The sequence below is a fragment of the Marmota monax genome, unplaced genomic scaffold (genome assembly GCF_021218885.2).
Source record: "Marmota monax isolate L192 unplaced genomic scaffold, Marmota_monax_Labrador192_F-V1.1 WCK01_AAM20220418_F8-fsc00071, whole genome shotgun sequence".
NCBI lineage: Eukaryota > Metazoa > Chordata > Mammalia > Rodentia > Sciuridae > Marmota > Marmota monax.
Genome location: NW_026695217.1, coordinates 4,908,871 through 4,922,012, shown reverse-complemented (window position 1 = coordinate 4,922,012; position 13,142 = coordinate 4,908,871). Strand labels below are relative to the sequence as shown.

The following is a 13,142-nucleotide window of genomic DNA, read 5'->3' as shown; positions in this document are numbered from 1 at the left end:
AATTCCCTTTACTCTCTGTCCATGCTGCTATTGAATATGTCACTGACCTCTCCTTGGTACATGAGTCACTTTTTTGGCTGCCCCCATTTTCCTGTTCTTTAGCCAATTTCTAGATGTGGTGCTCAGTTTTCCCAGACTATTCCTGACAAAAGCACTCCTTGCAGTCCCTCAAAAATCCAAGGCTTTTACATATCTGTCCCTTTGCTGTTGGGAGTACTTTGAAACTTATGTCTGCCCAACTCCTGTCCGTTCTCGGGGTTAACCGTGAAGATCATTTTGGAAGTTCTCCCTGTCTCACAGATCCCCTACACCCTCCTCTCTGTTCTCATAATGTTTGTATATAACTTATTAAATTTTATAGGCTCTCCTTTTGCTATTGCATTTCCTAGGCTACAGGGGTGTCCTCATCTGGGAGTCCCAGCGGAATTTGTGGTAGTAGACTGCTCACGTTTTTATATTTGACATGGAGCATGTTGCGTCAAACCAAATAACAAGACATGTCATTTCTAGAAATGTGAGACCTTGGAAAGAAAGGATTCAGTGAGGCAGGCATTTTTACTTTCAGTAGATTTATGAATCACCATCTATATACACACTAATAGGTCACTTGCTGTTGCTGTGATCGTACTGAAGGGAGGGTGTCTGAAGCTGCGTTGCTGGGTCTGGCTCGGTGTGTCCTGGGGAACTTCCCTCAGGGTTTGGGGTGTAGGTCCTCATCCAGTTCCCTTGAGATGATCACTTGTTTTTGAGTTCTTTGATCTAGCCTCATAAATAATGTACCTGTTTGTAGGGATTCAGTGTATATGAAGCATTTCTTAGGTCCTACTGTTGAACCTGGCTGGTGTAGGACTTTTGGAAAATTTAAATACAAGGCAAAGAGTGTAACAAGCAGAGAAGTAGCACCGTGCATGATCCATTGTTCACCATCAACAATGCTCTCGTTGTTTCTGTGGCACTTCCAGGCTTCTGCCACTTCATAGTAGCTTGTGACTGTTCCTCGTTTTCAGCTAGTAGGGGTAAACTTTCTGTATGTTGCTCATCAAAACTTAGCTGTAGCGTTTTGACAGATGGTTGCACTGGTGCTACCTGCCACACACCTTCATGTGGAACATTTCCATTTCCCTGATGGTTTCCCAGGAGAGTTGCCCAGCGTTCCCTCCCAAATTGCCCCTGCCTCTTTGGCCAGCACAATCTATTTACTCCTGTTTCACAGAAATCACAGGTTTTGCATCCTTAGGACAACTGACATTATTTTTATATTTAAGTAGTCTCTTGTATTCTGATTTTACTTAGCTTTTAAAAAGTCTCTTGCTGTTCTGATTTTATTTAGCTTTTAAAAAAATAGCAATTATTGCTGAATTTTATCAAAGGAGATAAAAATCACATTTTAGGGCTAGGGCTTTGGCTCAGCGGTAGCGCACTTGCCTGGCATGTGTGAGGCACTGGGTTCGATTCTCAGCATCACATATAAATAAATAAATAAAATGTCTATCAACAACTTAATTTTTTTTAATCACATTTTAGTGTTCTTTAGTTCATTGATGAATAAGTCACAGACATCCAATTTTTGAAAAATTCCTACCTAGAATAAGCTGTACTTGACTAGTGTTATTATTTTGAAATCCTACTAGATTTGTATGTATTTATTTTATTCAGAATTGTTGAATATATATATTCATAAGGAAAGTTAACTTATGGATAATTACATTGGCGTTTCATACCATTTTCATATGTTATGAAGTGTCATTCTTCTTTCGTCTTTTTTCACCTATTAAAAATGTAAAAATGGCTTCATCAAAACAGATGCTGAGGTGGGCACAGTGGTATATGCCTGTAATTCCAGTGGCTCTGGAGGCTGAGGCAAGAAGATCACAAGTTTAAACGTAGCTTCAGCAATTTAGAGTCTCACTAAGTTGCTTAGGACATCACTATCTCAAAAAATAGAAAGGGCTGGGGGATGTATCTCAGTGGTTAAGCGCCCTTGGGTTCAATCCCTTCTACCCAAAAAACCCCTTCTGCCACACACACTCAAACACTCACACTCTAACACTCACACTCTCTCTGTCTCTCACATGGGTGAGCTGTAGTTAGCCAACCCTGTGTCTACATAGGTCTACCATCAGAAGTGTCTGTTCTTTGAAGGTTTATCAGAACTCACCTGTGAAACCATGGAGTCCTAAGATCTTTCAAAAATTGAAACAAATCATCTAAGTTTTTTCTACAGACATTTGTCTAACTTTCTACTTTAGTTGGAGAGAATCCTTTTGATTTTTCTTTTTGTCTTCCTCCTTTTTGAGAGGAAGTCATGTTATGTTGCCCTGGTTGCTCTTGACTCCTTGGCCCAAGTCATCCCACTGCCTCAGCCTCCTGGGTAATTGGGACCACAGGTGCCTGTGCCGCTGCCTGGCTACATTGATTATTCTTCAACTTTCTATGAACAAATAACATTACGAGAGGTAAGTGCAAAAATCCTAAGTGAACAAACAGCTCAGTTAATTTTATGGAGTGAGCCCTCATGTGTAACCAACGTCCAATTAGGAAGAAAAACACCAGAGCAATTTAAAGGCCTGCTCCATTTGCCATGAATCCATCCTTTTCCTCTGGAATACCCAGTCGTCGTCATCTTTTTTTCCCTGCTGTAGAATTGCACACAGTATTTTATAATTGTAATTAATTTCCCATCTTCCTTGGTTTTGCTTTCTATTTTATTTTTAGTTTGGTTAGTGAGAGGTTTATTTGTCTTCTCAAAGAATCAAATTTTGTGTTTATTCATCCTTTCTAGTGCTTTATTTCTAGATCATTAATTCCCCTTTTTATCTTCATTAATTCCACTTTTTCACTTTATTTGGTTTTGTTTTTATTAAAGTCTTAGAATGAGTAATGAGCTCTATTATTTTAGTAATTCCTTTTTAATGAAGGCATGGAAGGGTATAATCTTGTCTGTGTGTGTATTGTGTGTTTTTTGTGTGTCTTTGTTATGCCGGGGATCAAATCCGACACCTGGCACATACTAGGCAAATGCCCTACCCCTGAGCCCATCCCTAGTTCTTTTTCCTTTTCATTTTGAGACAGAGTCTCACTGAGTTGCTGAAGCTGGTCTCCAACTTGCCATTTTCCTGCCTCAGGCTCCTGGATAGCTGGGATTACAGGTGTGCACCATTGAGCCTGGCCATAATCTTGCCTTTGACTGCAAATCACCTTTATCTCATTGAGTTTGGTGTTGGGAATTCCTCTTTACTTGCTTCTTAGTAATTTTAGTTGTAACACTAATTTCAGTTCATGTGCTACTTTGCTGGAAGTGTCTCCTGAAGTGGGGCTCCCTTTTAGGAGCACATGCTGTGTGGTTCTGCTCACACACAGGTACAACTGAGCTGAGCTGTGGAGTCTAGAAGGTGGTGGGCACTGCAAAGATGGGGCAGGAGGGATCTTGGAGTATGGAGCGGGCCTTTAAATTGCTCTGGCTGGTGTTTTTCTTCCTGATTGGACGTTGGTTACACATGAGGGCTCACTCCGTAAAATTAACTGAGCTGTTCACTTAGGATTTTTGCACTTACCTCTCCTAATGTTATCTGTTCATAGAAAGTTAAAAACAGAGAGCCTAACAGAGAAGCTAATAAAAATACTCGGTTTTGAACTTCGAGGCTTGGGAAGCATTGCTCAGGGCTTGGTCAGTCTCTTGGGAGCTCCTGTGTAGCCAGTGACGCTGCAGGAGTGGGATGCAGTGTGTAATCTCCCCTTTGCCTCTTGTTCAGTTTGCTGAGGCCAGAGATCATTTGTGGAAATGCCCTCTTGTTTCATTCAACTCAATATTTATTGACTCATTCTGTAAAACGATAACTGAATGAATATATTGAAGGCTAGTGTGTACAGGGACCTGTGTGTGTTATTTAATCGGAACATGACGGCATCTGGATGCCTCCACCTACCTCATGATTCTGTTTGCTGTTTCTGCTCAGCAATTTCAGAGCACATCATCTTCATGCTGGCGTGGGAAGGAGACATTGGGAATAAGGCATCACTTCTGCTTTCTTACAGGCTATTATGCACCATGAAGGCCACATGGACGATGGCTTAAACTTGTCCAGATCTCAGCATGAAGAATCACGCACAGCCCGAGTCATCCGGAGCACTGTCTTCCTTTTCAATAGATTTATAAGGTGCTTTTGCTTTTGTTGTCATGGTGGTTTGATGTTTTCATTTTCTTTCTGGGTTTATAAGTACACAATTCCAAAATGTAAATATACAATGAGGGAGGTCAGCAGAACAAAATACAAAATACTCTAGACAATCATATGTTTCTTTTTTCAGTGAAGGATAAAGGACGTGTTTTTAGAAGTTGTGCATGTAATTTGTAATTGAGAGCTACAGGTCGGGATTACTCTGCAACTTGTGTTTGTACTAGACTGACTTAATTCCCTTTTACAGAGGGAATAATGAAGCCTAGATGCTGGATGGGTTTCAAACTACATTAAAAAATAGTGATCCTTGTAATAACTGATTTTTCCACCTAATGATTGAAACAGATCCATATCCACACACTCAATCAAACGTGGCCAAAGTGTTTTCTGCTAACAATATATCAGTACACCATGTGACCTGTACAGGATGGATATCATATCTCTCTTTAAATTTGCATATTTGATTAGAGGAAAATTTTCTTAAAATACGCAGATTTTATATATACAGATAAATCAATATAAAGAAGATGTTAGCAAGGTATACATTCTTACAAATTTGTACACGTATCTTGTTTTTTAAAATTTGCTCTTGTAAATTTGGGGAATGGATATATTTTATGTTTATTGATTACATTTCTCCTTTTGTTGATTCTGTTATTAATGTTTCTATGAGGTTATTTCTTGTATTATATAACTTGCAAATACTTCCTACAATGTATTACTGTGGGAAAGAGTTTTAAAGTCTTTTCTCATAGTATCTGAATTAACCATTTTTGACTTTCCAATGTAAGGTCTTTCCTGCCCAATATTATATTACTATTTGTTTAATGATTATCTGCTTCTTTTATAAACCATCCCACTGTGTGTGTGTGTTGGGAAGGCATCTGTATGATTGAAGAATGTGCATAGCATGCAGCCTCAGAGTATCCCTAGTGTTTATTTCATCTCTCTGCCTCATTTAAACCTTAAACTTCATCAGATGGAGTAAGGCTTAGAGACTTAAGAGAGGGGGTAAGTGTCATGTTAATATTGTATCTGTTGTTTGTATTATATTAATTGGATTATTCTATATGGTACTTCTTGTAATAAGTAGAAAAATCTATGAAAATGATGAAACTGGGGAGTAGATAAATTCTATTGACAAAATTAATATGGGATTTCACTCAAAAACTTTAGAATAGTTGCAGTTTTATTATTTTTACTGATAAAGGGGGAAGTTCAGTATTGCAAAATGATAACTTATCTTCATGTAAATGATGATACATTTTACATGTTTTGAGCATTATAAAGTTCAAAGCTAATTCTTACTAATAAGCCTTTTATTATTTATAAAATATGTTTTGATGTCATCAGAAAAATTCAATCACAAATATTTCTTTGCAGGAATGTATTGACAGACAATTTTGTTGATGCAGAGAGCAAGACTGAGTATTTTTGCACACTGCATTTTGTTATGACTAATGAGTCTTACTGTATCAACTAGAGCAGTGCTAATCTCCTATTTTTTTCATGGTATCTTTTTTTTTTTTGTGTGTGTGTGTGTGTGTGTATGTTTAAATAAACATTTTACCTTGGAATAATTTTGATTTAAAAGCATCATGTTTTAACATGCTTTCCAGACACATTCAAAGCTGTGAGCTTTAAAACTGAGAATCTCAGTAAACTCAACAAATTATCACATTCCTATCACTAGTGTTTTGCTTCAAAGATTATAAAAATACATCTTAGTCTTCTTTCTTAATTTAATCTTCAGATTTGAAAGCATTTAAAAGCATTCCTTTTGGATAATAGAAAAGCATTTTAATATGTAATTTACCAGTCAATATGCAGATTTTTTGAATTGACATCAATAGAATATATTTTTTTTAACTGCTAAGAATTAAACAGTATAGAAACTGGTGTCAGTGATCACAGTACTTGAAAGAATTCTTCTTCAAAAATAAACAACAAGCAAATGTCAGGATTATGAATCTGGAAGATGCAGCTTCAAGCCTTAAAGTACATAGTGCTTTAAAATGAAGTCTGTTGGTTTCTAAATATTTTGACCATTAGTTCTGTCAGCTTTGGCCCTGTGCCTTTAGGTGAGAGGCTTCAGGCGGGGTTGCTAATGGATGTGTTTATCCTGCTGCTGGAGGAACAGGAGGCCCTTTCTTCCATATGCTTTTCACAGTAGTGGAGGGAGTGAGTAACTCTGTGAATTTATCTGTCAAAAGACAGTAACTTAAAATCCGAGGTCAGCGACAGACAGATGTTTTCTGTGATTTCAGAGGCCTGGATGCTCTCAGCAAGAAAGCAAAGGCTCCTGCGGTTGACCTACCCATCGAGTCTGTGAGCCTGAGTCTGCAGGACCTCATTGGCTACTTCCACCCGCCCGATGAGCACTTGGAGCACGAGGACAAGCAGAACAGGCTGCGTGCCCTGAAGAATCGGCAGAACCTCTTCCAGGAAGAGGTGAGTCTGCCCATTTCTTCTTCTTTGTTTTCTTGGGAAGACAACTTCTTGGTGGGGAAAATTCTTCTTGAATTCTGTATTTTTCCACTTTGAGGTGGAGGGCAGCAGGTATGCTAATGCACAGGGAAGCACGCCTGGGAGGTGCATGGTCATTACTTTTATTTCTCTGTCAGTGAGTGTTAATTTTACAGGATGAAACTTGCCACTCCCCTGGGAAGGGACATGTACCATTATCTCAGGCCTCAACTGGCCACTTGTGAGCACTGTGGTTTGCTTCAAGTTGGTTGCATAAATACAGAACCTTAATCAAAACGAAGGCATTGGAAAGCATCAAGGGCCTCTGCAGGGGCCTGGGGGCTTCTTGCAAGTGATGCATCAGGACCACAAGAGCTCTGTGTGCAGAGGGAACCTGCACTGAGATTGCCTACACCCCCAGGAGGAAGCTGAGTTCTGGGCTCCCCGTGGGAACAGGCACCCCAAACATTTTTGTTTTTAAAGGCATAAATTAAATTTCTATGTCTGATTTTATTTCACCGAACTTCCACTGCTAAAGAGTTGGTGAACCATACTTTATAAACAGAATAACAGGACCAAGTGAGTGAGAGGGCGAATGTCCCGATGTTGTGTCAAGCTGGTACCTCACATTTCAGAGCTTCCGGGGAGGCTATCAGGGTTGACAGGAACACCTGGAGGTCAGCAATGCTGGATGTTGTTCTCTGTGTTCCCGGATGAGGAACAGTCCTTTTTTCTATGACAAAATATATGTTTGCAAAAGTATCTAAGAAAAAAGATTAGAGGACATTGCTGAGTACCCATAATCCCTAAAGCTGTTTTTGAGTTATAAAGCAGTTTTCTGACATTTGAAAGTGACATGAGATTTTTTTTCCTACTATATGTAAGAAAGAAATAATGTAACAGAGACCACTTTAGTATGAAAGCAAAAAAAAAAAAAATAAGTCAACACAAACTAATGAGATCACTCCCACCTCTGTGGAGTAATGTATTGCAGCTTTTAACTTTATATATGCCAAGTTATTGCACTGTTTATTCACTTTCTGAAAGAATTGAACCTAAATTTTAAATGTTGATTTAAATATTATTGACCTCACCTAGGATTAGGTGACTTTTGTTTTCCTTCTTCAGTTTCTCATATGAGACAGTCTGGATAGGACCTAGAAATGTTTTTAGGTCTGTGCCACCTCTTAAACTGTCTGCATGAAATCAAGCTCATTTAATTAGTCATTTGTTTATAGCTTTTCCTTTCATGTGCTTCACCTCATTTTGAAAACCTTGATCTAGGAATAATAATAAAAGCATATTTTTAAATTTAGATTGCTTCTTACGGAATTGTATAATAAAATTTTTATGGTCTATTTTATCTTTTTATTGGTGCATTATAGTTTTACTTAGTGGTGGTATTTGTTACCTATTCACACATGCACAAGATAAAATAACATAAATTGGCCAGTATCACTCCCCAGTATTCCCTTTTCCCTCCCCTCTTCCCTGCCTTGGTTTGTATCTTCTACTCTATCCATCTCCCTTTGATATTAATGAGATCACCTCCACCTTTCTTTTCCTTTTTCCTCTTTTGCTCACATGTGAGAGAAAACATACTAATCTTGGCTTTATGAATTTGACTTATTTCACATAACATAATTTTCTCAAGTTTCATCCATTTTTCTGCTAATGATATACTTTCATTTTTCTTTATGGATAAATAAAACTACATTGTGTGTGTGTCTGTGTGTGTGTGTGTTTGTTTGTTTCACATTCTCTTAATCTGTTCATCCATTAATGAACACCTAGTCTGGTTCCCTGATTGGCTATTATGATTTGTGCTGCTATAAACATGGGTTTGCCTATAGTGTGCCGACTTTGAATTTTTAGGGTAAATACCAGTAGTGGTATAGCGGGTCACAGGTAATTGTGTTCCTAGTCTTTTGACAAATCTCTATACTGATTTCCATAGTGTTATACTAATTTACAATCCCGCCAACAGTGTCAACATGTTTATTTTTCTCCACAACCTCTCCAGCATTTATTATTGTTTGTATTTTTGATGACTGCTATTCTAACTGGAGTGCGATTAAATATCAGTGTAGTTTTGATTTGCATGTCCCAAATTGTTAATGATGCTGAGCATTTTTTCATATATTTGTTGACCCTTTTTCTTTTTTTCAGAAAACTTAGTTCTTTTTTATGTTTAATAATTTTTTTATGTTTATTAATTTGTTTTTATAAGTTTTTTGAATTCTTAATATATTCTAAGTATTAATCCCCTGTCTAAGGAACAGGTGGCAAAGATCTTTGATTCAGTAGGCTTTCTTTTCCTATTCTTAATTTTCCTTTGCTTTGCAGAATCTTTAATTTGATGCCATATAATTTATTAATGTATTTCCTGAGCTTTAGAGGCCCTGTTGAGAAAATCTTTGCCTCTTCTTATATGTTGGAGTGTTGATGCTACATTTTCTTCCAGGAGTTCCGCAATTTCTGGTTCAATTCTGAGGTCTTTGATGCATTTTGAGTTGACTTTTATGCAGGGTGAGAGAGAAGCATCTAGTCTCATTTTTCTATGTGTGATGACCAGCTTTCCCAGAAGCATTTGTTTTAAAGGCTATCTTTTCTCCAATGTGTCTTTCATTTCCAAGATTTCTGTTTGGTTCCTTTATCAGTGTGAAATGACCTTCCTGATACTTTCTAATTAATTTTCACTTGAATTCTGTTTTATTGGATATGAAAATGGCTAGTTCTGCTGGTGTTCAGACTCTCTTCACATGGTATTCCATCCTTTCACTTTCAGTCTGTGGCTGTCTTTGCCTGTAAGGGATGTGTCTTGCAAATAGCATATAGTTATGTCTTGTTTTATAATCCATTCTACCAGCCTATATCTTTTATTGGAGAGTTGAGACCATTTACATTCAATATTATTACAGAGAGATGTTTATTAATTCTTGCCATTTTGATTTATTTCTTATGATTAATTTTGTCCTATTTCTCATTTGCTTAACTACTCTTCCAATGAGATTTGTTCATTTGTGAGCTCTAGAGTTAGTTTTTTATTCCTGCTGCATGGAATATTTCTGTAAGTATTTTCTGCAGTGCTGGCCTAGTGGTCATGAATACTTTTAGTTTTTGCTTATCTTAGAAGGTCTTTATTTCTTTTTTGATTTTGAGGGATGGTTTTCTGGATATAGCAATCTTGTTTGACAGTTTTTTTCTTTCAGAGCATGGGACACATCATTCTAAGCATTCCTGAATTTTTGAGTTTATGCTGAGAAATCAGAAATAATTCTAATTGGCTTGCCTCTAAATGTCACCTGACATTTTTCTCTTGAGGCTTCTAAAATTCTATTCTTTCTCTTTATTTTAGGTATTTTAATTACAATGCATTATGGAGAAAATTTTTAGTTGTTTGATCTTGACTGTTTGGGGTTCTGTATTTGGATATCCATCTCATTGTCAAGGTTGGAAATTTTTCTGTTATTATTTAATGGTTATCCATGCCATTCGCTATATCTCATAACCCACTTTAATTCTGATGATTCTCAAATTTGGTCTCTTAATGTTCCAGAGTTCTTCTATATCCCTATCATGGTTACTTATTTTCCTTCCTATAATACTGTCTGAATGTTTAAGGCTGGCACTTTGTCTTCGAGCTCTGAGATTCTGTCTTCAGCATGGTCTACTCTAACAGGGAGATAAATGAACGTTTTATTTGATTTATCGTGTCTTTCATTTCCAAGATTTCTATTTGGTTCTTTTTTTAAAATGTGTAGCTCCTTATAGAATTTATCACTTTACTAACTTCCTAATTTTTTGGTTCTTATTTGTGTTTTTTTGGAGTTCACTGATCATTTTTATAACCATTCTTTTGAATTCTTTATGATATTTCATCCATTTCAATATCATTGATATTTGCTGGTGAATTATGAACTTGAGAAGATAATGTGTTACTTTGTTTATTCATTTTTCATGTATTCCTGGGTTGAATTTTATGTATGTTTTAGAATTGATTTCTCTTCCCCTATGATAATAGTGTGAGTCTTTTTAGGGGATGACCTTCTCTTTTCAAAGTGTCTTTTCTTTGTTTTTGCTGTAAAAGTGAATGTTCATGAGTGGGAAGTGAGGAGTCCCGCCAACTCATCCTACTTGAATCTAATCATTCATTTGAGGGTTTTGACTTTTCTATTATTTGGAATAAAGTGTTGCTGAAGTTTGAGTATAGTTAATTTGGGTGTAGATTAAGGTGCGCTGTCTCTTGGTTGGGTTTAGGTCAGTAGCAGAGTTTATTCCCTGTAAACTTGTAGTTTCCTTATAGATTCCCAGCACTTTACAGAAAAGGTAAAAACCAAAAAACAAAAACGAAGCAAAACTATTATACAGCATTAAAATAAATACCCAGTGTCTACTATGACATCTACAACACTAGTCACCCAAACTCAGGAATGATGGGGTCAGCGCTTGCCAGCAGCAAAAACAATAAATAACTGTGAACAAGAACTGTCATTATAATAAGCAGCAGATGTTAATGAAATCATCCATATGGTTAATAACTACAACGGCATGAATGGTGGAGCAGCAGTTATATGGACCAAATAGTTTTAAAAGACTGTGAAAATACAGTTCATTAGGAGAACAGAAAATGTAATAAGAAGGTAAAAAAAAAAAAAACTTAGAATTTTCAAAAATGTGAACCAAGAGAATGCAGAAGAGATGTAGCAAGTGAAGATTATCAAGATGGAGGAGAAATTGGATGAAGTACTACAAGCCTATAATCCCAGAGGCTCTGGAAGCTGAGACAGCAGGATTGCAAATTCTAAGCCATCTTCAGCAATGGTGAGGTGCTAAGCAACTTGGGGAGACTCTGTCTCTAAGTAAAATTCAAAATCTGGCAGGGGATGTGGCTCAGTGGTTGGGTGCCCCTGTGTTTAATCCCCAGTACCCAAAAAAAGAAAAAAAAAAGATGGAGGAGGAAAAATAGCAAAAACAAAATGGTAATAAAGAGAACAAGGGGATTTAGCTGTTAGTGGGAGAAGGAAGAAGAGAAAGAGTAAGAAACAACAAAACAAAGTGTTATAACTCTCAAATAATAAGGCAAGGAAAAGTAACTGCATTAAGAATGCTAAAGATGATAAAAAAAGAAGTGTGTGTGTATATGTATGTATGTATGCGCTAAGAATTGATCAGCACAGCAGGAACACCAAGAAAAAAAGAAGGAAAGAAGATGCTTATTAAAAAATGAAAGAATTGTCTCTACTATGGTAGTCAAAACTGTCCAGGAAAGATGGATTATTAATGCCTATGCCTTAGGAGGGTTCTTTCCATTTCTCCGTGGGCTCTGTACTCCTTAGAATTACCCCTTTCTTCTCTTGCATTGCTTGTGGAGCTGCCAGCTGGAGTGGCCTAGGACTGAGGCTGGTGGAGATGCTCTCAGCCTCCCTTCTCACCAGTGTAGGTGGGATGGAGAGGGAGGTCTGTCCTTTGGAGTTCTGACTGCACAGACCATCTCCCTGCACTCCCCGGTGGGCCTGCTGCAGAGTTTTCTGAAGGGAATTCTGTGGGTGGGCTTAGGTCTAATCAGGCCTCAGGACTTGCTGGGTGGTGTCTGCCTGGGGAGACTGGGCCACACACCCTAGGACCTGGCAGTTGCTGACCCCTGCTGGAGTCTGGATCTCAGGATCCTCCCAGGGATTCTACTTGGGGGGGGGGGGTCCAGAAGGCGGAGCAGGGGAGCCAATCCTCCATCCCCTCTGCTGCCCACCAACACAGCCTTCCCAGCTTATTCCTGGAGTGTGTCTACACCTGTTTCAGATTCCTGACCCACCTCTGCTGGTCATGTGAGCCACCAGACTAGAAGGAGAAGCCATGTTGGGCTCCCTTCTGCATTTCCAACTTGAATCCCCCTGGGTACAATCTTCTCTATGCATGTTTTAATAATGTTCTGCTAGGTACACCCTGGGCCCCATGGCAGGAGCCTGCTGGGACTTTGATGCAGTATTGGCTGTGACCTTCTGATTCTGCAGCAGCAGCTGGGTGAGATGGCTCCACCTCAGCTCTCTGTGGCCAGAGCACTTGTCAAACACAGGTTCAGGGTGCAGCCTCTGGATCATTTAGGTTCAGGCTGCCTCTCTCATATACAGGTTTCTCTGTCCATTGTGTTTCTTTCCCTCCCTTCTCTGGTGGATCAGCTCTGCTCCTGCTGCTGCCCAAGCCAGCTGGCTCCTACATACTCTCTCTTTTTCTTTGGTCAGTGAATCCAAATTTCTGAGTCCTCAAACACTCTGTGCTGCTACAATTTCAGGGAATTCCCCCTTTCACCCACATCACTGGGAAGCAGCAGCCCTGATGCTTGAACCCCAAGCCACCGAGGGACTGGAAAAGCAGCTGCCCGCCATCTCCAGTCTCCTTCATAATGATTAACCTCTTCATAATGATTTTAAAAAAATCTTTGCAGGAGCTTTCTTTAATTCAGTAGTTATAGTAATGCCTAAGAATAAGGATCTGCTCTGA

The 13,142-nt window shown here is 38.4% G+C and overlaps 1 protein-coding gene across 5 annotated transcripts in view; it reads left to right on the top strand.

Moving 5' to 3' along the window:
• Ryr2 (ryanodine receptor 2) overlaps positions 1-13,142 on the top strand; it is a 596,528-nt gene that overhangs the window by 290,747 nt on the left and 292,639 nt on the right. For all 5 annotated transcript variants that reach the window (XM_058575026.1, XM_058575025.1, XM_058575027.1 and 2 more), the window contains exons 14-15: positions 4,036-4,157; positions 6,446-6,629. In XM_058575026.1, the coding sequence (XP_058431009.1) occupies positions 4,036-4,157; positions 6,446-6,629 (306 nt within the window). The remainder of the gene's footprint in view (positions 1-4,035; positions 4,158-6,445; positions 6,630-13,142) is intronic.